General features: G+C 46.8%; 2 protein-coding genes across 2 annotated transcripts in view; one reads left to right on the top strand and one right to left on the bottom strand.

The window, feature by feature from the left end:
- lhpp (phospholysine phosphohistidine inorganic pyrophosphate phosphatase) overlaps positions 1-6,209 on the bottom strand; it is a 13,606-nt gene extending 7,397 nt beyond the window's left edge. Inside the window, exons 1-2 of the mRNA XM_056233780.1 lie at positions 6,025-6,209; positions 3,991-4,178 (exon numbers count right to left, since the gene is read on the bottom strand). Coding sequence (XP_056089755.1) covers positions 3,991-4,178; positions 6,025-6,176 — 340 coding nt within the window. The 5' untranslated portion in view covers positions 6,177-6,209. The remainder of the gene's footprint in view (positions 1-3,990; positions 4,179-6,024) is intronic.
- A 423-nt stretch (positions 6,210-6,632) lies between these two features.
- oat (ornithine aminotransferase) lies at positions 6,633-16,629 on the top strand. Its single transcript, XM_056233773.1, has 10 exons — positions 6,633-6,784; positions 8,189-8,413; positions 11,423-11,647; positions 11,727-11,822; positions 12,176-12,303; positions 12,826-12,948; positions 13,421-13,549; positions 13,640-13,753; positions 15,240-15,384; positions 16,354-16,629. Exons 2-10 carry the CDS (start codon positions 8,200-8,202, stop codon positions 16,512-16,514), a joined length of 1,335 nt encoding a protein of 444 aa, XP_056089748.1. The 5' UTR covers positions 6,633-6,784; positions 8,189-8,199; the 3' UTR covers positions 16,515-16,629.
- The last annotated feature ends 7,334 nt before the right edge of the window (positions 16,630-23,963 follow it).

The raw sequence follows: 23,963 nt of genomic DNA, 5'->3' as shown, positions 1-23,963 counted from the left end.
CACACACACACACACCCACACACACACACAGTTAGGAGAACTCGTGTCCACGCCCTCAAACTCTGCCATCAGACCTGAGAGAACACACACACACACACCCACACACACACACAGTTAGGAGAACTCGTGTCCACGCCCTCAAACTCTGCCATCAGACCTGAGAGAACACACACACACACACCCACACACACACACAGTTAGGAGAACTCGTGTCCACGCCCTCAAACTCTGCCATCAGACCTGAGAGAACACACACACACACACACACACACACACACACACACACAGTTAGGAGAACTCGTGTCCACGCCCTCAAACTCTGCCATCAGACCTGAGAGAACACACACACACACACCCACACACACACACAGTTAGGAGAACTCGTGTCCACGCCCTCAAACTCTGCCATCAGACCTGAGAGAACACACACACACACACACACACACACACACACACACACACACAGTTAGGAGAACTCGTGTCCACGCCCTCAAACTCTGCCATCAGACCTGAGAGAACACACACACACACACACACACACACACACACACAGTAAGGAGAACTCGTGTCCACGCCCTCAAACTCTGCCATCAGACCTGAGAGAACACACACACACACACACACACACACACACACAGTTAGGAGAACTCGTGTCCACGCCCTCAAACTCTGCCATCAGACCTGAGAGAACACACACACACACACACACACACACACACACACAGTAAGGAGAACTCGTGTCCACGCCCTCAAACTCTGCCATCAGACCTGAGAGAACACACACACACACACACACACACACGCACGTCGCACACACATGATGATGTTGATGAAGATGTTTATATGATGTTTATGATGATGGTGATGATGTTTATGATGGTGTTTATGATGATGGTGATGAAGATGATGTTGATGGTGAAGATGATGATGGTGAAGATGATGATGATGGTGAAGATGATGATGGTGAAGATGATGATGATGGTGATGATGATGATGGTGATGATGACGATGATGTTGGTGATGAAGATGTTTATGATGATGAAGATGTTTATGATGGTGATGATGATGGTGTTTATGATGATGATGGTGATGATGATGATGAAGATGATGATGGTGAAGATGATGATGGTGATGAAGATGATGATGGTGATGATGAAGATGTTTATGATGATGAAGATGTTTATGATGGTGATGATGATGAAGATGTTTATGATGGTGATGATGATGGTGTTTATGATGATGATGGTGATGAAGATGATAGTGTTTATGATGGTGATCATGAAGATGTTTATGATGATGGTGATGAAGATGATGGTGGTGATGATAGTGATGATGTTTATGATGATGGTGATGATGAAGATGTTTATGATGATGGTGATGATGTTTATGATGATCAAGATGTTTATGATGATGAAGATGTTTATGATGGTGATGATGGTGTTTATGATGGTGAGGAAGATGTTTATGATTATGGTGATGATGGTGATGAAGATGATGATGGTGATAGTGTTTATGATGGTGATGATGAAGATGTTTATGATTATGGTGATGATGGTGATGAAGATGATGATGGTGATAGTGTTTATAATGGTGATGAAGATGTTTATGAGTATGGTGATGATGGTGATGAAGATGATGGTGGTGATGATGATGGTGATGAAGATGATGATGGTGATAGTGTTTATGATGGTGAGGAAGATGTTTATGATTATGGTGATGATGGTGATGAAGAAGATGATGGTGATAGTGTTTATGATGGTGATGATGAAGATGTTTATGATTATGGTGATGATGGTGATAGTGTTTATAATGGTGATGAAGATGTTTATGAGTATGGTGATGATGGTGATGAAGATGATGGTGGTGATGATGATGGTGATGAAGATGATGATGGTGATAGTGTTTATAATGGTGATGAAGATGTTTATGAGTATGGTGATGATGGTGATGATGAAGATGTTTATGATTATGGTGATGATGGTGATGAAGATGATGATGGTGATAGTGTTTATAATGGTGATGAAGATGTTTATGAGTATGGTGATGATGGTGATGAAGATGATGGTGGTGATGATGATGGTGATAGTGTTTATGATGGTGAGGAAGATGTTTATGATTATGGTGATGATGGTGATGAAGATGATGATGGTGATAGTGTTTATGATGGTGATGATGAAGATGTTTATGATTATGGTGATGATGGTGATGAAGATGATGATGGTGATAGTGTTTATAATGGTGATGAAGATGTTTATGAGTATGGTGATGATGGTGATGAAGATGATGGTGGTGATGATGATGGTGATGGTGATAGTGTTTATGATGGTGAGGAAGATGTTTATGATTATGGTGATGATGGTGATGAAGAAGATGATGGTGATAGTGTTTATGATGGTGATGATGAAGATGTTTATGATTATGGTGATGATGGTGATGAAGATGGTGATAGTGTTTATAATGGTGATGAAGATGTTTATGAGTATGGTGATGATGGTGATGAAGATGATGGTGGTGATGATGATGGTGATGAAGATGATGATGGTGATAGTGTTTATAATGGTGATGAAGATGTTTATGAGTATGGTGATGATGGTGATGATGAAGATGTTTATGATTATGGTGATGATGGTGATGAAGATGATGATGGTGATAGTGTTTATAATGGTGATGAAGATGTTTATGAGTATGGTGATGATGGTGATGAAGATGATGGTGGTGATGATGATGGTGATAGTGTTTATGATGGTGAGGAAGATGTTTATGATTATGGTGATGATGGTGATGAAGATGATGATGGTGATAGTGTTTATGATGGTGATGATGAAGATGTTTATGATTATGGTGATGATGGTGATGAAGATGATGATGGTGATAGTGTTTATAATGGTGATGAAGATGTTTATGAGTATGGTGATGATGGTGATGAAGATGATGGTGGTGATGATGATGGTGATGGTGATAGTGTTTATGATGGTGAGGAAGATGTTTATGATTATGGTGATGATGGTGATGAAGAAGATGATGGTGATAGTGTTTATGATGGTGATGATGAAGATGTTTATGATTATGGTGATGATGGTGATGAAGATGGTGATAGTGTTTATAATGGTGATGAAGATGTTTATGAGTATGGTGATGATGGTGATGAAGATGATGGTGATGAAGATGATGATGGTGATAGTGTTTATAATGGTGATGAAGATGTTTATGAGTATGGTGATGATGGTGATGATGAAGATGTTTATGATTATGGTGATGATGGTGATGAAGATGATGATGGTGATAGTGTTTATAATGGTGATGAAGATGTTTATGAGTATGGTGATGATGGTGATGAAGATGATGGTGGTGATGATGATGGTGATAGTGTTTATGATGGTGAGGAAGATGTTTATGATTATGGTGATGATGGTGATGAAGATGATGATGGTGATAGTGTTTATGATGGTGATGATGAAGATGTTTATGATTATGGTGATGATGGTGATGAAGATGATGATGGTGATAGTGTTTATAATGGTGATGAAGATGTTTATGAGTATGGTGATGATGGTGATGAAGATGATGGTGGTGATGATGATGGTGATGGTGATAGTGTTTATGATGGTGAGGAAGATGTTTATGATTATGGTGATGATGGTGATGAAGATGATGATGGTGATAGTGTTTATGATGGTGATGATGAAGATGTTTATGATTATGGTGATGATGGTGATGAAGATAATGATAGTGTTTATAATGGTGATGAAGATGTTTATGAGTATGGTGATGATGGTGATGAAGATGATGGTGGTGATGATGATGGTGATGAAGATGATGATGGTGATAGTGTTTATAATGGTGATGAAGATGTTTATGAGTATGGTGATGATGGTGATGAAGATGATGGTGGTGATGATGAAGATGATGATGAAGAGGATGGTGATGATGATGATGGTGAGGAAGATGTTTATGATTATGATGTTTATGGTGATGTTGTGTGTGCAGTACCGTCGTGCACCAGCAGGTGTGGCCTCAGGCGTCTCTCTCTGATGATGCGCACGAGCGCCGGCGCGGGCGAGAACACGTGACTGACGCTGATGTCGAAGCCCATCACACGCAACTTCTGCACGAAGTGCTCACGCGTGTTCTGAGTCTCGTTAGTGCAGAAGCGCACGATCAGACCCGAGTCCATCAGCCTGACACACACACACACACACACACGCACGCACGCACACACACACACACACACACGCACACACTTTTGTTTTATATTTTTGTATATTGTTTAGTTTTTATCTGATCAAATAGTGAGTAAAGAATGACCACAGCTGGCATTACTTCAGTTCAACACTGAAAAGTGCATTGTGGGACACTCAGTACACTAGCATAGCATACTAACCATTAGCGGTGCAACGGATCGCAGGTGATCGTGACCCGGATCAGGCCTAAAAGCCCGTTCACACTACAAGCGACTTTGTCGCTGCATGTCGCCAGTGGCTGGCGATGAGGTCGCTAGTGGGAGTTCCCACTACTGGTTGCCTTTATGAATGACATCCAATGATGTGGAGAAGGATCATACGCGCTCCGCTCCTATTGGTTGTCGCTCCCGAAAGTCGCTCCTCATTTGCATAAAGTTAAACAGATCTCAACTTTGTCGCGTCGCCAGACACGCCCCCTCCGGTCGCCAACGGTCGCTGTCGCCGGAAATCGCCAGCTCCCCATTGAAATGAATGGTATCGCGTAGCTTGGTCGCGTGTAGTGTAAACGGGGCTTAAAGGTCCCGTTCTTCGTGATCCCATGTTTCACACTTTAGTTAGTGTGTAATGTTGTTGTTAGAGTATAAATAATATCTGTAAAATTATAAAGCTCAAAGTTCAATGCCAAGCGAGATATTTTATTTAACAGAAGTCGCCTACATCGAACGGCCCGTTTGGACTACATCCCTCTACTTCCTTTTTTAATGACGTCAGTAGAACAGGTTTTTGACTAACGTCCGCCCACAGGAATGCTCCCTCCACTTGCGCACTTCTTATAACTTACTGTGTTTACTCAGCTCTTACGGTGATTTTCTGAAGTAAAACTGACGCTTCATCTTTTGTGTGATGTACAATAAACTTTATTAAACTCATCAGTATATGTTTGATCATCATTCGGACCTGGTCCGAAACAGCAGACTTGTAGGCTATTAATGAATAATGGATACATACAAGCAGATGACAAATACGTTATAATAACCGTAATTAAACTACTAAACTATACCTGTTCCATCTCTATACAGCACTCTGACTCTGTAGGCATTATTGTCCGACTCGAAATGAACACCGTTACTGAGAGTTTCTGATATTATCAACATTCCGTGAGATGAAATTGTCCTGAGAGACTGAGCGCGAGCTCATGAAGCTCCGCCCCCTGTGCCGGCAGCAGCAGCTTATTTGCATTTAAAGGGCACACACTAAAACAGCGCGTTTTTCTGAGCCCCAAAAAATGACAATTTAAACATGCTGTAAAAAATTATCTGTTGGGTATTTTGAGCTAAAACTTCACATACACATTCTGGGGACATCAGAGACTTATTTTACATCTTGTGAAAAGGGGCATAATACGGGACCTTTAACAGTTGAGAGAGAAACCGGATGTGTGTCAGTTTATTCGGTCTTAAAGTGACAGTAGCCTAATATTCCTGCTGTCGTCTGTGTCATTAATCTTCATAAAACAACAACTGTTCACTTGTTTTTAATAATGTGTGAACTTTATCAGTTAGGCTAGTAGTTTTCGCTGTGGTATCGAAGAACTTCAAGTGAGCTTTAAGTAATAAATGAAAAGCAAAGTTACAATTTTGTGATCCGTTCCACCACTATATACCATAAATCAAACCATCTTTCATAAAGATATGGCAGAAATAATAAGAATACTATGGTAGTATATGCTATGTAGTATGCATTGAGAAAGTTTGCATTCTATGCACAAGACAGACAGACAGACAGACAGACAGACAGACAGACAGACAGACAGAAAGATAGACAGATAGACAGACAGATATACCGCTTCACTGCTTCTATAGATCCGGGTATCGCTTGTCCTCCTCCTTCTCCACTATCATACAGAACTCCACACATGTCTAATATCACTCCTTTCACACTCTTCAACCACTCCATTCCGCTCGCGGCTGCCATGCTGCTGACGCTCCTGCGCATGCGCGGCGCACGGCCTTCTGGGAAGTGAAGTTCTTCTGTAGCACGTCACGATGCTGCTAACCAGAGAATTATTTGCATGCCACGAAAAATAACCGTTGTTAATTAAATCTATTCTTTGTATGAAGGCTTGTATTGTATTTTCGTTTGTTTAGTATAAAAACAATAATATGTTTATAATATTATTAATTTAATTAATTAATTTTGCCCAAACAAAATATTTTGGACAATATTTATATATTTTGATTTTAAACTATAGCAGGGGAAATAAATTACTAATGTATATTACCATGGTATAGGTTTAGACATCTCGAGGCAACCTTGCGTCAGTGTTGCGTCACACTCTGCGTCTGTCCTGAGCCTCGTCATCACGCGCTCAATCACTCGAACTCCATCACTTACAGGCGCAATAAAACCATTAAAGTGTGTAATTAAATGTATTTTAAAGAAATGTTCCACATTTCTGCAGAAAACCGCTCAACGTTGAGCAGCGCTGAAGCGAGTTGCGTCATGACGCAGAGTGACGTGGCATGCGTTCATTTGAATAATCCGTGTAGTGGCAGCGCGATACACGCAGCAGAGCAGACTCAACCCGCACGGACCCGCAGCAGGTAACACACACACACACACTCATAAACACTCACACACTCATAAACACACACTAGAGCGCGTTACGTGACGAGAGAAACACCATACGGGTGTTAAATCAGATTACAGCGCGAGACGTGAGGGCTGATGAATATTGATAAGACGAGGATGTTAATGAGCTCACATCAGCTTCAGTGATGAACATGAGGGTGAGGAAGGTGCTTTCCCTCTCGCTGTGTGTGTGTGTGTGTGTGTGTGTGTGTGTGTGTGTGTGTGTGTGTGTGTGTGTGTGTGTGTCTACAGATTCATGTAGGATTAACTGCGAGTTTATTCAGTGATATACATTTTATTTTATGTAGTTACTTTATTGAACTTCTTTGGACTGCTGTGTAACTATATTAGTTATTATTATATATTTATTATCTCTCTCTGTATGTGTGTGTGTGTGTGTGTGTGTCTTTATTTAACCCTGGCAGGGCTTGTAGTGGGTGTTTTGAGGGCAGTGAGTGTTCAGCCAATCAATTGACCTGCGAGAGATCACGTCATCACACGCCTGCAATAACACTGACACTTGTTGAAAAGTTTCTGCGAATCAGTTTAATAATTGATGAGAGTCTCCGAGCAGAAGGAGACTGGTGATATTTGCTCATTTGAGATCACCAGCTCTCTATTAATTCAATTCAAATCAGAAAGCTTTATTGGCACAAAAAAAAAAAAAACATTTTGTATTGCCAAAGCATTAAAACAACATAGAAAATGATTTAGAACAGGTCGATGGGGTGTGTGTAGGTCTGATGGGGTGTGTGTTTGGGCTGTGAGTGAGTGTGTGTTTATTGGATGTTTGCTTCTTTCTGGTTCTTTCTATTATCTATCAGAACATTGATCTCTAGCCATGATCATGTGATTGAAAAGTGAAATAATTGAACATTAATGTCAGAGTATGATGAGTAGAAGAGCCGCTAAAACTCTAGACCTGATGAGGAACGCCTGAGGCTTTGTTGGATTCTGTCTGTTCATCAGTTTCTTTCACACGCTGTCGCTCCAGAGGACACGTGTTCCTCTCCTGAGAGACATGTGACTTCATCAACATCTCACTGCTGTCAAAAACAGGGATGAAGGTATTTTCATCCATTAATGTTGATGGATAAACTCATGATTCAACAATACGGTAAACAGACCCTAAAACGTCCAGTTCTGCAGCGAGAGTTAAAGTCCCCATTAAATCAACATCTGTAACTCTTTTTTTCTAAATGATTATGGGTGCACATCATTATTGTGTTAATAATCTTGAATCAGAATAACTTCTTATTGCAGCATCTCTTCTCTTCTCTGATGACAAGGGCGGGGCTATAACCTGTCACTCACAGGAGATCAGCCAATAGCTAACTGTAATAAGGGCTTTTATGTTGTTTCTCTGTTTGTCTCAGAACAACCCGCCATGAACCGCATGAAGAGTCTGATGAGAGGCGTGGGCAGAGTGACGCCCGCCCTGACCCGCGCAGTGCATTCTGGGACACGCACGTCGTCCTCCGCGGCCTCTAGAGTGAAACACAAGGAGTGTAAGCTGACGCCAGAGGAGGTGTTCGCTCGCGAGGATCGTTACGGTGCTCACAACTACCACCCGCTGCCCGTGGCCCTGGAGCGTGGAGAGGGTAACCAACCACACGCTTCACTGTGCACTTCACACGCAGACAGGCTCTCCACACTCCTCACTCCACACGCCTCACTCCTCACTCCACACGCCTCACTCCACACGCCTCACTCCTCACTCCACACGCCTCACTCCTCACTCCACACTCCTCACTCCACACGCCTCACTCCTCACTCCACACGCCTCAACCCACACGCCTCACTCCACACGCCTCACTCCTCACTCCACACTCCTCACTCCACACGCCTCACTCCTCACTCCACACGCCTCAACCCACACGCCTCACTCCACACGCCTCACTCCTCACTCCTCACTCCACACTCCACACGCCTCACTCCTCACTCCACACTCCTCACTCCACACGCCTCACTCCTCACTCCACACGCCTCAACCCACACGCCTCACTCCACACGCCTCACTCCTCACTCCACACTCCTCACTCCACACGCCTCACTCCTCACTCCACACGCCTCAACCCACACGCCTCACTCCACACGCCTCACTCCACACGCCTCACTCCACACGCCTCACTCCACACTCCACACTCCTCACTCCACACTCCTCACTCCTCACTCCTCACTCCTCACTCCACACGCCTCACTCCACACTCCACACGCCTCACTCCACACTCCTCACTCCTCACTCCTCACTCCACACGCCTCACTCCACACGCCTCACTCCTCACTCCACACGCCTCACTCCACACGCCTCACTCCACACTCCTCACTCCTCACTCCTCACTCCACACGCCTCACTCCACACTCCTCACTCCTCACTCCTCACTCCTCACTCCACACGCCTCACTCCACACTCCACACTCCTCACTCCTCACTCCTCACTCCTCACTCCACACGCCTCACTCCTCACTCCACACTCCACACTCCTCACTCCACACTCCTCACTCCACACTCCTCACTCCTCACTCTTCACTCCTCACTCCACACTCCGCACTCCACACGCCTCACTCCACACTCCTCACTCCACACTCCTCACTCCTCACTCCACACTCCTCACTCCTCACTCTTCACTCCTCACTCCACACTCCTCACTCCACACGCCTCACTCCACACTCCTCACTCCACACTCCACACGCCTCACTCCACACTCCACACTCCTCACTCCTCACTCCTCACTCCACACGCCTCACTCCACACGCCTCACTCCTCACTCCACACGCCTCACTCCACACTCCTCACTCCTCACTCCTCACTCCACACGCCTCACTCCACACTCCTCACTCCACACTCCTCACTCCTCACTCTTCACTCCTCACTCCACACGCCTCACTCCTCACTCCACACGCCTCACTCCTCACTCCTCACTCCTCACTCCTCACTCCACACTCCTCACTCCACACGCCTCACTCCACACTCCTCACTCCTCACTCCTCACTCCACACGCCTCACTCCTCACTCCACACTCCACACTCCACACTCCTCACTCCACACTCCTCACTCCTCACTCCTCACTCCACACGCCTCACTCCACACTCCTCACTCCACACTCCTCACTCCTCACTCCACACGCCTCACTCCACACTCCACACTCCTCACTCCTCACTCCTCACTCCACACGCCTCACTCCACACTCCACACTCCACACTCCACACTCCACACTCCTCACGCCTCACTCCTCACTCCTCACTCCACACGCCTCACTCCTCACTCCACACTCCACACTCCACACTCCTCACTCCACACTCCACACTCCACACTCCACACTCCACACTCCTCACTCCACACTCCACACTCCTCACTCCACACTCCTCACTCCTCACTCCTCACTCCACACGCCTCACTCCTCACTCCACACGCCTCACTCCACACTCCACACTCCACACGCCTCACTCCACACTCCACACTCCACACTCCTCACGCCTCACTCCTCACTCCTCACTCCACACGCCTCACTCCTCACTCCACACTCCACACTCCTCACTCCTCACTCCTCACTCCACACTCCTCACTCCTCACTCCACACTCCACACTCCTCACTCCTCACTCCACACGCCTCACTCCTCACTCCACACTCCACACTCCTCACTCCACACTCCTCACTCCACACTCCACACTCCTCACTCCACACTCCTCACTCCACACTCCTCACTCCACACTCCTCACTCCACACTCCACACTCCACACTCCTCACTCCACACTCCTCACTCCTCACTCCTCACTCCACACGCCTCACTCCACACTCCTCACTCCACACTCCTCACTCCTCACTCCTCACTCCACACGCCTCACTCCACACTCCACACTCCTCACTCCTCACTCCTCACTCCACACGCCTCACTCCACACTCCACACTCCACACTCCACACTCCACACTCCTCACGCCTCACTCCTCACTCCTCACTCCACACGCCTCACTCCTCACTCCACACTCCACACTCCACACTCCTCACTCCACACTCCACACTCCACACTCCACACTCCACACTCCTCACTCCACACTCCACACTCCTCACTCCTCACTCCTCACTCCACACGCCTCACTCCTCACTCCACACGCCTCACTCCACACTCCACACTCCACACGCCTCACTCCACACTCCACACTCCTCACGCCTCACTCCTCACTCCTCACTCCACACGCCTCACTCCTCACTCCACACTCCACACTCCTCACTCCTCACTCCTCACTCCACACTCCTCACTCCTCACTCCTCACTCCACACGCCTCACTCCTCACTCCACACTCCACACTCCTCACTCCACACTCCTCACTCCTCACTCCTCACTCCTCACTCCACACTCCACACTCCACACTCCTCACGCCTCACTCCACACTCCACACTCCACACGCCTCACTCCACACTCCACACTCCACACTCCTCACGCCTCACTCCACACTCCACACTCCACACTCCTCACGCCTCACTCCACACTCCACACTCCTCACGCCTCACACGCCCAACATCACATTTGCAATCGTGCTGTTCAGATTGTACAATACAGATTGACACAGTGTTATAAGTGGAGCCCTGACCTGACGTGTCCCGTTGCAGGGGTTCACCTGTGGGACGTGGAGGGCCGCCGGTACTTCGACTTCTTGAGCGCGTACAGCGCTGTAAACCAGGGTCACTGTCACCCGAAGATCATCTCCGCGCTGACGGCGCAGGCCTCCAGACTCACGCTCACATCCAGAGCCTTTTACAACGACCAGCTGGGCGCCTACGAGGAGTACATCACCGGCCTGTTCGGGTTCGACAAGGTGCTGCCCATGAACACAGGTGCGCCTCAGCCCGGACACACACTAGCGGTGCTGATCCGTGATCACAGTGTGTGACACTCTGTGTGTGTGTGTTGCAGGTGTGGAGGGCGGAGAGACGGCCTGTAAACTCGCCCGTAAGTGGGCTTACTCTGTCAAGGGCGTCCCGAAGAATGAGGCCAAGATCGTTTTCGCAAGTGAGTTGAGTCTCCTTCATTTATACAGCGCTTTAACAATATAGATGTTCCACAGTGGCTTTACAGTGATAACAGGAGATTACAGTAAGAGAGATTGTTTTGAAGCATTGAAAACGTGATCTCTCTGTGTAAACTGTGAAACCGCAGAAACTGTGAGTCACTGAATCTATACACAGATATTCTGACGCCACTCTGGATTGAGACGAGGAATGAGGAGTGTCTCTCAAACCTCCTGACATATTGTTACATAGTCAAACCTAAATTAATTCAGACTCCTCATTTACATAAATGAACTATAGTGTCCTGCACACACTAGTAAAAAAAATCAAAAATGTTATCTGGTGTCTGAATAGTGGGGAATTTCTGGGGCCGTACGCTGGCTGCGATCTCCAGCTCCACAGACCCCAGCAGCTCCGAGGGGTTCGGCCCGTTCATGCCCGGGTTCCAGCTGGTCCCGTATAATGACATCACTGCACTGGAGGTACACACACACACACACACGCACGCACATGCTTATTCACCAGGATCTTAAATGTTAGTTCTGCTGTTGAATTCCTCAGACTCAGCTCATGATTAACAACAATCAAACAATTCATGATATGGTTTAGTGTGCAGATAAAATAGCAAATGCTGTGATTTAATTAAATGAATGCGGTTTTCTGTCAAAGTAAAAGTTGAACAATTATTAAAACTTTAAGACAGCCATAAATGTAAGTTTCACCGTTTAAAATAGTAGTAGTACTGTATTAAAATATATAATAATGATTGTAAGTATATTAATTAATTATAATATATTAATAATTATTATTATTATTATTTTATGGTTATAATTATAATTTAAAAAAACTAATTGGCCAAATTGTGCAGCCATACAAACAAGCACAGTAAATATGAAGTGTTATTTCTAGCCTGTGACTAACCAGCTCAACCGGTTCTTCCTAATCGTGTGTGTGTGTGTGTGTGTGTGTGTGTGTGTGTGTGTGTGTGTGTGTGTGTCGTACAGAAAGCGCTGCAGGATCCACACGTGGCTGCGTTCATGGTGGAGCCCATCCAGGGTGAGGCGGGTGTCGTCGTTCCTGATGCTGGTTACCTCACTAAAGTCCGGGAACTGTGCACTAAACACAATGCAAGTACACACACGCCATCTTGGCCGCGCGTCACTCGCGGAAAAAACGACAATGTGCAGCGAGGCGGATTAGCTGAGCTGAGGCGACGTGACGCTAACACACAGCAGACAAACGGCTAGTAGTGACATCAGCGGCAATCCACCTGTCACTCAAGTGGCCACGCCCTTAATTATGCACAACTTTAAGGCTTAATATAATTTAAACGGATGACTTATAGAAAAATTCACCGTCCTCACAGTCGTCATGAAGGGCAACATTAGCGATATAGACCAAAACCATTTTTAACACCAGACTGTAAACATGTTTTTTTCTGCTGTAAAGTTGGGCATTTTAACATGCGGGTCTATGGGACTGAGTCTCTTCTGCAGCCGGCCTCTAGTGGCCAGTGGAGGAACTGCAGTTTAACTCACTTCAGTGTCGGATTCAAGAGAGAGACCGGCAGGTTGTAACTCAGTTGAGTGTGTGTTGCAGGTTCTGTTCATCGCGGATGAGGTTCAGACCGGTCTGGCCCGCACCGGCCGCCGATTGGCTGTGGATCATGAGGACGTGAGACCAGATGTGGTGGTTCTGGGTAAAGCTCTGTCAGGAGGAGTGTATCCCGTGAGTCTCACACACACGTCGCCACGTATCACACTCGTGTGTTGGTTTATAGGAAGCACTTCCTGATCTGTGCGTGTGTGTGTGTTTCAGGTGTCTGCTGTTCTGTGTGATGATGAGGTGATGTTGACCATCAAACCCGGAGAACACGGATCCACGTATGGAGGAAACCCTCTGGCCTGCCGCGTCGCCATCGCTGCTCTGGAGGTGAGTGAGCGTGAGAGTGAGAGTGAGCGTGAGAGTGAGAGTGAGCGTGAGAGTGAGAGTGAGAGTGTGTGTGAGCGTGAGCGTGTTTGTGTGTGTGAGAGTGAGAGTGAGAGTGAGCGTGAGCATGAGCGTGAGAGTGTGTGTGTGTGTGAGAGTGAGAGTGAGAGTGAGAGTGAGAGTGAGAGTGAGCGTGAGAGTGAGCGTGAGAGTGAGCGTGAGAGTGAGCGTGAGAGTGAGAGTGAGCGTGAGCGTGAGAGTGTGTGTGTGTGAGAGTGAGAGTGAGCGTGTGTGAGAGTGAGCATGTGTGAGAGTGTGTGTGTGTGTGAGAGTGAGCGTGTGTGAGAGTGACCGTGAGAGTGAGAGTGAGAGCTTAATATAATTAATATAACTCACTCTCACACACACTCTCAGGTGTGTGTGAGAGTGAGCGTGTGTGTGTGAGAGTGAGCGTGAGAGTGAGCGTGAGAGTGAGAGTGAGAGTGTGTGTGAGCGTGAGCGTGTGTGTGTGTGAGAGTGAGAGTGAGCGTGAGAGTGTGTGTGTGTGTGAGAGTGAGAGTGAGCGTGTGTGAGAGTGTGTGTGTGTGAGAGTGAGCGTGTGTGAGAGTGAGCGTGAGAGTGAGCGTGAGAGTGAGCGTGAGAGTGAGCGTGAGAGTGAGCGTGAGAGTGAGCGTGAGAGTGAGCGTGAGAGTGAGCGTGAGAGTGAGCGTGAGAGTGAGCGTGAGAGTGAGCGTGAGAGTGAGCGTGAGAGTGAGCGTGAGAGTGAGAGTGAGAGTGAGCGTGAGAGTGAGAGTGTGTGTGAGCGTGTGTGTGTGTGTGAGAGTGAGAGTGAGAGTGTGTGTGAGCGTGTGTGTGAGCGTGAGCGTGTGTGTGTGTGTGAGAGTGAGAGTGAGCGTGAGAGTGTGTGTGTGTGTGAGAGTGAGCGTGTGTGAGAGTGAGCGTGTGTGAGAGTGTGTGTGTGTGAGAGTGAGCGTGAGAGTGAGAGTGAGAGCTTAATATAATTAATATAACTCACTCTCACTCTCACACACACTCTCAGGTGTGTGTGAGCGTGAGCGTGTGTGTGTGTGAGAGTGAGCGTGAGAGTGAGCGTGAGTGAGCGTGAGTGAGCGTGAGTGAGCGTGAGAGTGAGCGTGAGTGAGCGTGAGAGTGAGAGTAAGCGTGTGTGTGAGAGTGAGCACAGAGTGAGAGTGAGAGTGAGAGTGAGCGTGAGAGTGAGCGTGAGCGTGAGAGTGTGTGTGTGTGTGAGAGTGAGAGTGAGAGTGAGAGTAGGCGTGAGCGTGTGTGTGTGTGTGAGTGAGCGTGAGCGTGAGCGTGAGTGAGAGTGAGTGAGAGTGAGAGTGAGAGTGAGCGTGTGTGTGAGCGTGTGAGTGAGTGAGCGTGAGAGTGTGTGTGTGTGAGAGTGAGAGTGAGAGTGAGAGTAGGCGTGAGCGTGTGTGTGTGTGTGTGTGTGTGTGTACGCGTCTCATCTTCTCTCTGGACTCTGTAGGTTATGGAGGAGGAGGGTTTGGCTGCTAACGCTGATCGGATGGGTCAGATCCTGCGAGCCGAACTCAACAAACTCCCCCGAGAGATCGTGAGCGGCGTTCGTGGGAAAGGCCTCCTAAACGCCATCATCATCAACGAGACCAAAGGTGTGTGTGTGTGTGTGTGTGTGTGTGTGTGTGTGTGTGTGTGTGTGTGTGTGTGTGTGTGTGTGTGTGTGTGTGTGTGTGTGTGTGTGTGTGTGTGTGTGTGTGTGTGTGTGTGTGTGTGTGTGTGTGTGTGTGTGTGTGTACAGAAACCTGAACCCTATGTACAGAAATGCTGCAATAGGGGCGGATATTCTTTACTTCACTGTCAAGGCCAGACTACAGGTGTGACCAACCAGACACAATCTAGCATTATGGTGCCCTGAAAATTACTATCCACACTGCATAATGCACTCTAACTCTGATCACCTTGAATCAGTTGCCCATATTGTAAATGGCTGTAATATGTACAAAGGGTTATACACAGCACACCATGACCGTATTGTAGATCTCATTGGAAGTGCTGTTCAAAACATATTTCCAAAAAATATGCCTATGTATAAACATTCACGAGTAATACCGGACTGGTTTAACAGCTCTGATGATTTGTTTAGAAACATCCCTAACACCCCTGACGCTGTGCTCATGGACACAGATAGAAAGGAGGTGCTAGTCCTTGAAATAGGTTGTGTTTATGATTTGTATATGGACATAGCCTTTTCTGAAAAAATGACTAAATACCAACCCCTCCTTGCAAAGATTAGTGACCTAGGCTATGCATGTGAGCTTGTGGCATTGATATTTGGCAGCCTGGGACATGTCCACAAATCGGCTGTTAGTGGACTGAGACTGGCAGGGCTACCGAAAGGGAAGTCTAAACAGCCGGCAGAGTTCTGCTCTATATGTGATGGGCAGCCCTGCTGTGTGGCGGAAGAGATGCTTTATGACCCTTGAATGTCAAAGCTGTGTTATCTCTGAGAAAATTTGAACCCTTTCTGTAAGAAATTTGATTGGCGGATTCAAATAAAGAAATCAAATGTGTGTGAGAGAGTGTGTGTGATAATCTACTTCTAATCTTTTGATCTCTCTCAGACTATGATGCGTGGCGGGTGTGTCTGCGTCTCCGTGACAACGGCCTGCTAGCAAAGCCCACGCATGGTGACATCATCAGACTGGCTCCGCCCCTCGTTATAAACGAAGACGAGGTCAGGGAGTGTGTGGACATCATCAGCAGGACCGTCATGTCGTTTTAAGCCCTCTTCATCATCATCCTCCTCCTCCTCATCTGAGCTGTAGTTGTCTGATTTTAGCGCTCATGTTTTAGCTGTTACAGTCGGGTCGAGCCCGGACTCTCTCCGCACGGTTTTCATTCACAATGCCTCCCCGAACAGACGACGCTCTGTTCTAATCCTGCTGAAGCTGTGGGCCGCTCCCGAAGACGCTGCTGTCCATCCACTCGTTCGAAGTGTTTTTACGAAGTCTGACATTTTGGTGTGGCCACTCTGAAGGAATGAGTTTCTCCCCGTGATGAGAGAATCGTGCACTTTAACGGCAGTCATTAATGTTGATCAGAACTGTGTGTGTGTGTGTGTGTGTGTGTGTGTGTGTGTGTGTGTGTGTGTGTGTGTGTGTGTGTGTGTGTGTGTGTGTGTGTGTGTGTGTGTGTGTGTGTGTGTGTGTGTGTGTGTGTGTGTGTGTGTGTGTGTGTGTGTGTGTGTGTGTGTGTTTGCTTCCTGTAGAACGTTTAATGAACGTTTAATCAAATGAAGTGTGATCAGATGATGTTTCATTTCTGTTCTGAAATAAATGTTCAGTCAGCTGAGAGTCTTTCTAATTTAATGAGTTTAATCCATCATAATGTGTTTTATAAAAGTTTCATAGACAGTAGGGGTGGAACGGTACACAGAAGTCACGGTTCGGTTCATACCTCGGTTCAGACATCACGGTTCGGTACGATTTCGGTACAATGGAGTGAAAAGCAAAGCAAAAATGCAGAAGGCATTTTTATAAATGTCTTAAACCTTGTATTTTTTTTAAATAAGTTTTATTAATAAAGGCATAGAACCAGTTTATTTGTAGTGCACTGACAGTAGTTTTATATAATTAGTTTATTAATTAAATTATTAAAAAGACGAAAAGACCTTGAGATATGTTTGGTAATTGTACCTGAATGAATTTAAAATTAATTTGCTATTTCAGATCAAGATATTTGTTTTCCTTCATTTTAATTAACTAACTTTATTCTCATCTGAATTATAAATAATTGATTTCCGTATAAAATAATACTACCATAAAAACTTTTGTTAACAGTTGTAGGTTACAGTTTGACAAGAGTTTAGAGTGTGACAAAAGCACAATGTTGTGTTTTATTGCCAGTGTACACAAATATAAGTAAACAATTTGCAGTTTTAATGATGTCCTGTATGAAAAAAGTGACGGAGTATGTTTTTACGTTTCCACTGTTCGATCGCCCGTGCCTCTCTCTCTCTCACACACACACACACACACACACACACACACACACACACTGTTCATCGCGCGATTCGCGCCCGCGCCTCTCTCTCTCTCTCGCACGCGCGCGCGCGCACACACACACACACACACACACACACACACTGTTCATCGCGCGATTCGCGCCCGCGCCTCTCTCTCTCGCGCGCGCGCACACACACACACACACACACTGTTCATCGCGCGATTCGGGCCCGCGCCTCTCTCTCTCTCGCACGCGCGCGCACACACACACACACTGTTCGATCGCGCCTCTCTCTCTCTCGCACACACACACACACTGTTCATCGCGCCTCTCTCTCTCTCTCTCTCTCTCTCTCTCTCGCGCACACAGACACACACACTCCTGCATTGCAATCTTGATCGCAGCCTGTTCATTGCTGCGTTAACAGTCACACCAAAAGCGAATAGAGCGAAATTTATCGCTATTTAAGAGGGTTTTTTTTTTTTATTTGTACCGTGTATTCTGCGTGCAAATTCGTGCATCGAACCGTGACGCCCGTACCGTTTCGGTTCAATACGAATACATGTACCGTTCCACCCCTAATAGACAGACATCCGTTGATTGGTTGTTCGGTTCGAGTCCTTCATATGAAAACCTGTAAAATCCCTTTATCTTACAAAAGAAGTTCCTCAATGACATCATCCTCCAGGAAGTGACATCATTTTGGAGGGCAAATCAGCAGCACAAACATCAGTAAGTATTATCAACGGATCATCGTTTCTAGGTGTCAATCACTACCAACATTTAAAAGTATGAAAATGATTTTCAAGTTAACATGATAGATAAATAAAAACCATTATAGATCAGCATTAAGGGATGCATGTTAGAAACTACCTGTGATGTCTGAAGAGTTTCTGCAGAATCAGGTCACGTGATGTTTGTGCTGGTCAGCTGATGCAGAGATGGGGAGGGGCTAAATTAGCATATGTTAAGCAGCTGATTATTATTCATGAAGGATTGAATCAATGGCAGCAATAATTATGATTTATGATGTAAAACAGATGGTATTGCAGGTCTATTCCTGAGATTGTGTTTTTTTAAGGCGATGTTTTGTAACTAAGACTGGTGATCTCTGCTTTACTGACCCTCGAGCTCTCCGCTTCAGCAACTAGAGACCGATACACACATATATGATCATATATTGTAGTACTTAAATTGTGTGTGTTTTCAGTCATACAGGACAAATCTACAGGATGTTTGTCTCAGAAAAGGAAGTGATGTGGCCGACTGGAGGAAGTAATACGAGTTTTCAACTGAAACCAACATATTAAATGTGTTTAAACTGTATTTGTCGATTGAGTGTTACTGCAGGCTCACGTTCACTTCACATTCACATTCACATTCACACTGACGAACCGAAACGGAAGTGACGTGACGGACCATGCTGTTGCCGTGGAAACGGGTGACATCAGACTGAGTCGAGAGGTCACTGCTTAACGAGTCCCTAATCACTTCTGCATCAGAACAAATCAATGAAATATCAAGCATTGGGAAAACTCCTATCTAAATAAAGATAGGCTACATGATTAAATCATATTTCGATAGAAAGCAAAATAAACAGACTGTTCAACATTTAAGCGTCAGGAGAAACACTCATATCTTCTGCTTTTGAGGTATTTTTGTACTTTATTAATTTGTCCCAGTGTTTGTTTGGTGAATCAACAGCATTGACTGATTTTCTATTTAGTCTTGTTATAATTGCGCATATTGTTGTGTCTATGCAGTTCATGGTAAGACGAGTCATGAAGGTTTGTCATGTTTGATTTGAAGGACATTTACTGACACAAAATGAAATAGAAATATTTGTTTATTATGAGAAATGTTGTGATTATTATTGAATGTTGTCAGTGCTGGATTCGCTCGTTTGTTGATGCATAAATGTAATGTTGGATGAAGTTGTCATGATTGACAGGTGAGATGTGGCTCCTCCCCCTCCGCGAGTGACGAGGAAACTGGAATCCTCGGATTGTGACGTGAGTGATCATTGATTAATCGATACATCGACTGAGGGATTGATATGAGAGTTGATGTGACTCTGCACCTGAAGTTTATGTGAAAGAAGTTATGAATCATTGACAGATAACACGAGTTTAATTAATCCGAGTCATCAGGTGATCCGCGCGCTCGGGTTCAGTGTGTCGCTGGAATGTGTGACGCTTTACTGTGATTACATTCCATTTCCCTGTAAAAACAGTGTGTGTGTGAGAGAGAGAGTGTGTACATGTTTTTCTATCCCGGTGGGGACTTAACCCCGAGACGAGTGCATATACAGACTCAAGGGGACTCGTGTCACTGTGGGCCGAAACTGAGGAAAAAAGCGTATCATGCAGAATGAGTTTTGTGTGATGGGCAGGTTTAGGGGTCGGGTTAGTGTGTGTGTGTGGTGTGTGTGGTGTTTATCCTGGACTGGTTGTCGGTGTTCACGCTGTAAATCTGTCCGTCATAAACTCATAAACACTGCTGTGCTGTGAGCAGAAGAGGGCGGCAGAGTTCATCATCATCATCATCATCATCATGAGACGCAGGTCTCGGCGAACACAACATAAACACAATAACTACATTTAAAAAACAAAAGAATTAAATGAAAAAATACAAACTAAAGAGATGTTTCATATATGAACTAAACTGATGTTAGGATGGACTGATTGTGTGTGTGTGTGTGTGTGTGTGTGTTTGTGCAGGTCCGGTGTCAGACCGAGAGACTCCTCAGCACCAGTGTGTGTGCGACAGGAGTCTGGGCCCGATAGAACACACACACACACACACTGAGGCGTTTCTCAGAACATCTGCTTGTGAATAAAGGGTCTCTGAGAAACTGATGGCAGGATGATGATTTCTGTATCAGGTCAGTCAGCGATCTCTTGATTCTCAGCCACAGAAAGATCCGGATTCGCTGTCAGATCATCAGCTCTTCCCGTGGGAAACTCCCAGATCTCATCAGAACGGCTCCTGGGCTTTTATGAAGAATCATATGTTCTGGAGGTTTGTGGTGTTTGATGGCCGTAGCAGCTGAAGCTGGAGCGCCGAGGCCTCTGGGTAACCAACGCTCTGTGTTTGATGATCTTGGCCTGACGCAGACGGCCTGTTATTGCAGAGAGTGTGTGTTTGTGTCCGATCTGATTTACTGTGCGCTTTGTCCCCTGTGTTATATCCTGGGAACCACAGAAAAACCTTCTTTCTAGGTTTGATTTTTTACAACCGTAAAATATCATTCTCAGATTGTTCTGGGAAGCAGTTCCTGCATTGATATCCTTCCAGTGGATATTTGTGAGTGTTTCCGAGGCTTCGTGAGTTTATTTATTGTTCTGTCATCATGGAAACAGATGCTCTGGGGCCCGTTGCAGGAACGCAGCCATTACTGTTAAAAACCAGAGGATAATCTTTTAAAAAGGAGGCTTCCTTTTTGTTCTCATATTAAACGGATCTTAAATCTACATTTTTATGCAACTGACCTGAAGTAATGACTAGTCTTAAGGAAAAATATAAACTAACTTCTGCAAGTATTCCAGCAAACAGGGTAAAAAGTTAATCTGGTCCCTGTGTCTGCGCAGATCCGTCTGTGTGTGTGTGTGTCTCTGTGTCTGCGCAGATCCGTCTGTGTGTGTGTGTGTGTGTGTGTGTGTGTGTGTGTGTGTGTGTGTCTCTGTGTCTGCGCAGATCCATCTGTGTGTGTCTCTGTGTCTGCGCAGATCCGTCTGTGTGTGTCTCTGTGTCTGCGCAGATCCGTCTGTGTGTGTGTGTGTCTCTGTGTCTGCGCAGATCCGTCTGTGTGTGTCTCTGTGTCTGCGCAGATCCATCTGTGTGTGTCTCTGTGTCTGCGCAGATCCGTCTGTGTGTGTCTCTGTGTCTGCGCAGATCCGTCTGTGTGTGTGTGTGTCTCTGTGTCTGCGCAGATCCGTCTGTGTGTGTGTGTGTCTCTGTGTCTGCGCAGATCCGTCTGTGTGTGTGTGTGTCTCTGTGTCTGCGCAGATCCGTCTGTGTGTGTGTGTGTCTCTGTGTCTGCGCAGATCCGTCTGTGTGTGTGTGTGTCTCTGTGTCTGCGCAGATCCGTCTGTGTGTGTGTGTGTCTCTGTGTCTGCGCAGATCCGTCTGTGTGTGTCTCTGTGTCTGCGCAGATCCGTCTGTGTGTGTGTGTGTCTCTGTGTCTGCGCAGATCCGTCTGTGTGTGTCTCTGTGTCTGCGCAGATCCATCTGTGTGTGTCTCTGTGTCTGCGCAGATCCGTCTGTGTGTGTCTCTGTGTCTGCGCAGATCCGTCTGTGTGTGTCTCTGTGTCTGCGCAGATCCGTCTGTGTGTGTCTCTGTGTCTGCGCAGATCCGTCTGTGTGTGTCTCTGTGTCTGCGCAGATCCGTCTGTGTGTGTCTCTGTGTCTGCGCAGATCCGTCTGTGTGTGTCTCTGTGTCTGCGCAGATCCGTCTGTGTGTGTCTCTGTGTCTGCGCAGATCCGTCTGTGTGTGTCTCTGTGTCTGCGCAGATCCGTCTGTGTGTGTCTCTGTGTCTGCGCAGATCCGTCTGTGTGTGTCTCTGTGTCTGCGCAGATCCGTCTGTGTGTGTCTCTGTGTCTGCGCAGATCCGTCTGTGTGTGTCTCTGTGTCTGCGCAGATCCGTCTGTGTGTGTGTGTGTCTCTGTGTCTGCGCAGATCCGTCTGTGTGTGTCTCTGTGTCTGCGCAGATCCATCTGTGTGTGTCTCTGTGTCTGCGCAGATCCGTCTGTGTGTGTCTCTGTGTCTGCGCAGATCCGTCTGTGTGTGTCTCTGTGTCTGCGCAGATCCGTCTGTGTGTGTCTCTGTGTCTGCGCAGATCCGTCTGTGTGTGTCTCTGTGTCTGCGCAGATCCGTCTGTGTGTGTCTCTGTGTCTGCGCAGATCCGTCTGTGTGTGTGTGTGTCTCTGTGTCTGCGCAGATCCGTCTGTGTGTGTGTGTGTGTGTGTGTGTGTGTGTGTGTGTGTCTCTGTGTCTGCGCAGATCCATCTGTGTGTGTCTCTGTGTCTGCGCAGATCCGTCTGTGTGTGTCTCTGTGTCTGCGCAGATCCGTCTGTGTGTGTCTCTGTGTCTGCGCAGATCCGTCTGTGTGTGTCTCTGTGTCTGCGCAGATCCATCTGTGTGTGTCTCTGTGTCTGCCCAGATCCGTCTGTGTGTGTGTGTGTGTGTGTGTGTGTGTCTGCGCAGATCCGTCTGTGTGTGTCTCTGTGTCTGCGCAGATCCGTCTGTGTGTGTCTCTGTGTCTGCGCAGATCCATCTGTGTGTGTCTCTGTCTGCGCAGATCCGTCTGTGTGTGTCTCTGTGTCTGCGCAGATCCGTCTGTGTGTGTGTCTCTGTGTCTGCGCAGATCCGTCTGTGTGTGTCTCTGTGTCTGCGCAGATCCATCTGTGTGTGTCTCTGTGTCTGCGCAGATCCGTCTGTGTGTGTCTCTGTGTCTGCGCAGATCCGTCTGTGTGTGTCTCTGTGTCTGCGCAGATCCGTCTGTGTGTGTCTCTGTCTGCGCAGATCCATCTGTGTGTGTCTCTGTGTCTGCGCAGATCCATCTGTGTGTGTCTCTGTGTCTGCGCAGATCCGTCTGTGTGTGTCTCTGTGTCTGCGCAGATCCATCTGTGTGTGTCTCTGTGTCTGCGCAGATCCATCTGTGTGTGTCTCTGTGTCTGCGCAGATCCATCTGTGTGTGTCTCTGTGTCTGCGCAGATCCGTCTGTGTGTGTCTCTGTGTCTGCGCAGATCCGTCTGTGTGTGTCTCTGTGTCTGCGCAGATCCATCTGTGTGTGTCTCTGTGTCTGCGCAGATCCATCTGTGTGTGTCTCTGTGTCTGCGCAGATCCGTCTGTGTGTGTGTGTGTGTGTGTGTGTGTGTGTGTGTGTGTGTGTGTGTGTGTGTGTCTGTGTCTGCGCAGATCCGTCTGTGTGTGTCTCTGTGTCTGCGCAGATCCGTCTGTGTGTGTCTCTGTGTCTGCGCAGATCCATCTGTGTGTGTCTCTGTCTGCGCAGATCCGTCTGTGTGTGTCTCTGTGTCTGCGCAGATCCATCTGTGTGTGTGTGTGTGTGTGTGTGTGTGTGTGTGTGTGTCTGTGTCTGCGCAGATCCGTCTGTGTGTGTCTCTGTGTCTGCGCAGGTCCGTCTGTGTGTGTCTCTGTGTCTGCGCAGATCCGTCTGTGTGTGTCTCTGTGTCTGCGCAGATCTGGAGCTTTGCCGGCCTCATT

The sequence above is a fragment of the Rhinichthys klamathensis genome, unplaced genomic scaffold, assembly GCF_029890125.1.
Source record: "Rhinichthys klamathensis goyatoka isolate OS25496 unplaced genomic scaffold, OSU_Roscu_1.1 h1tg000377l_1, whole genome shotgun sequence".
NCBI lineage: Eukaryota > Metazoa > Chordata > Actinopteri > Cypriniformes > Leuciscidae > Rhinichthys > Rhinichthys klamathensis.
The sequence above is the reverse complement of the archived record's forward strand: the minus strand, read 5'-3'. Positions and strand labels throughout refer to the sequence as shown.

Coding starts and splice junctions, on each gene's coding strand:
- oat (XM_056233773.1), top strand. CDS start 8,200: ATGAACCGCATGAAGAGTCTGATGAGAGGCGTGGGCAGAGTGACGCCC. Junction 11,648..11,726: donor GGTGCTGCCCATGAACACAG/GTGCGCCTCAGC, acceptor TGTGTGTTGCAG/GTGTGGAGGGCGGAGAGACG. Junction 11,823..12,175: donor GGCCAAGATCGTTTTCGCAA/GTGAGTTGAGTC, acceptor GTGTCTGAATAG/TGGGGAATTTCTGGGGCCGT.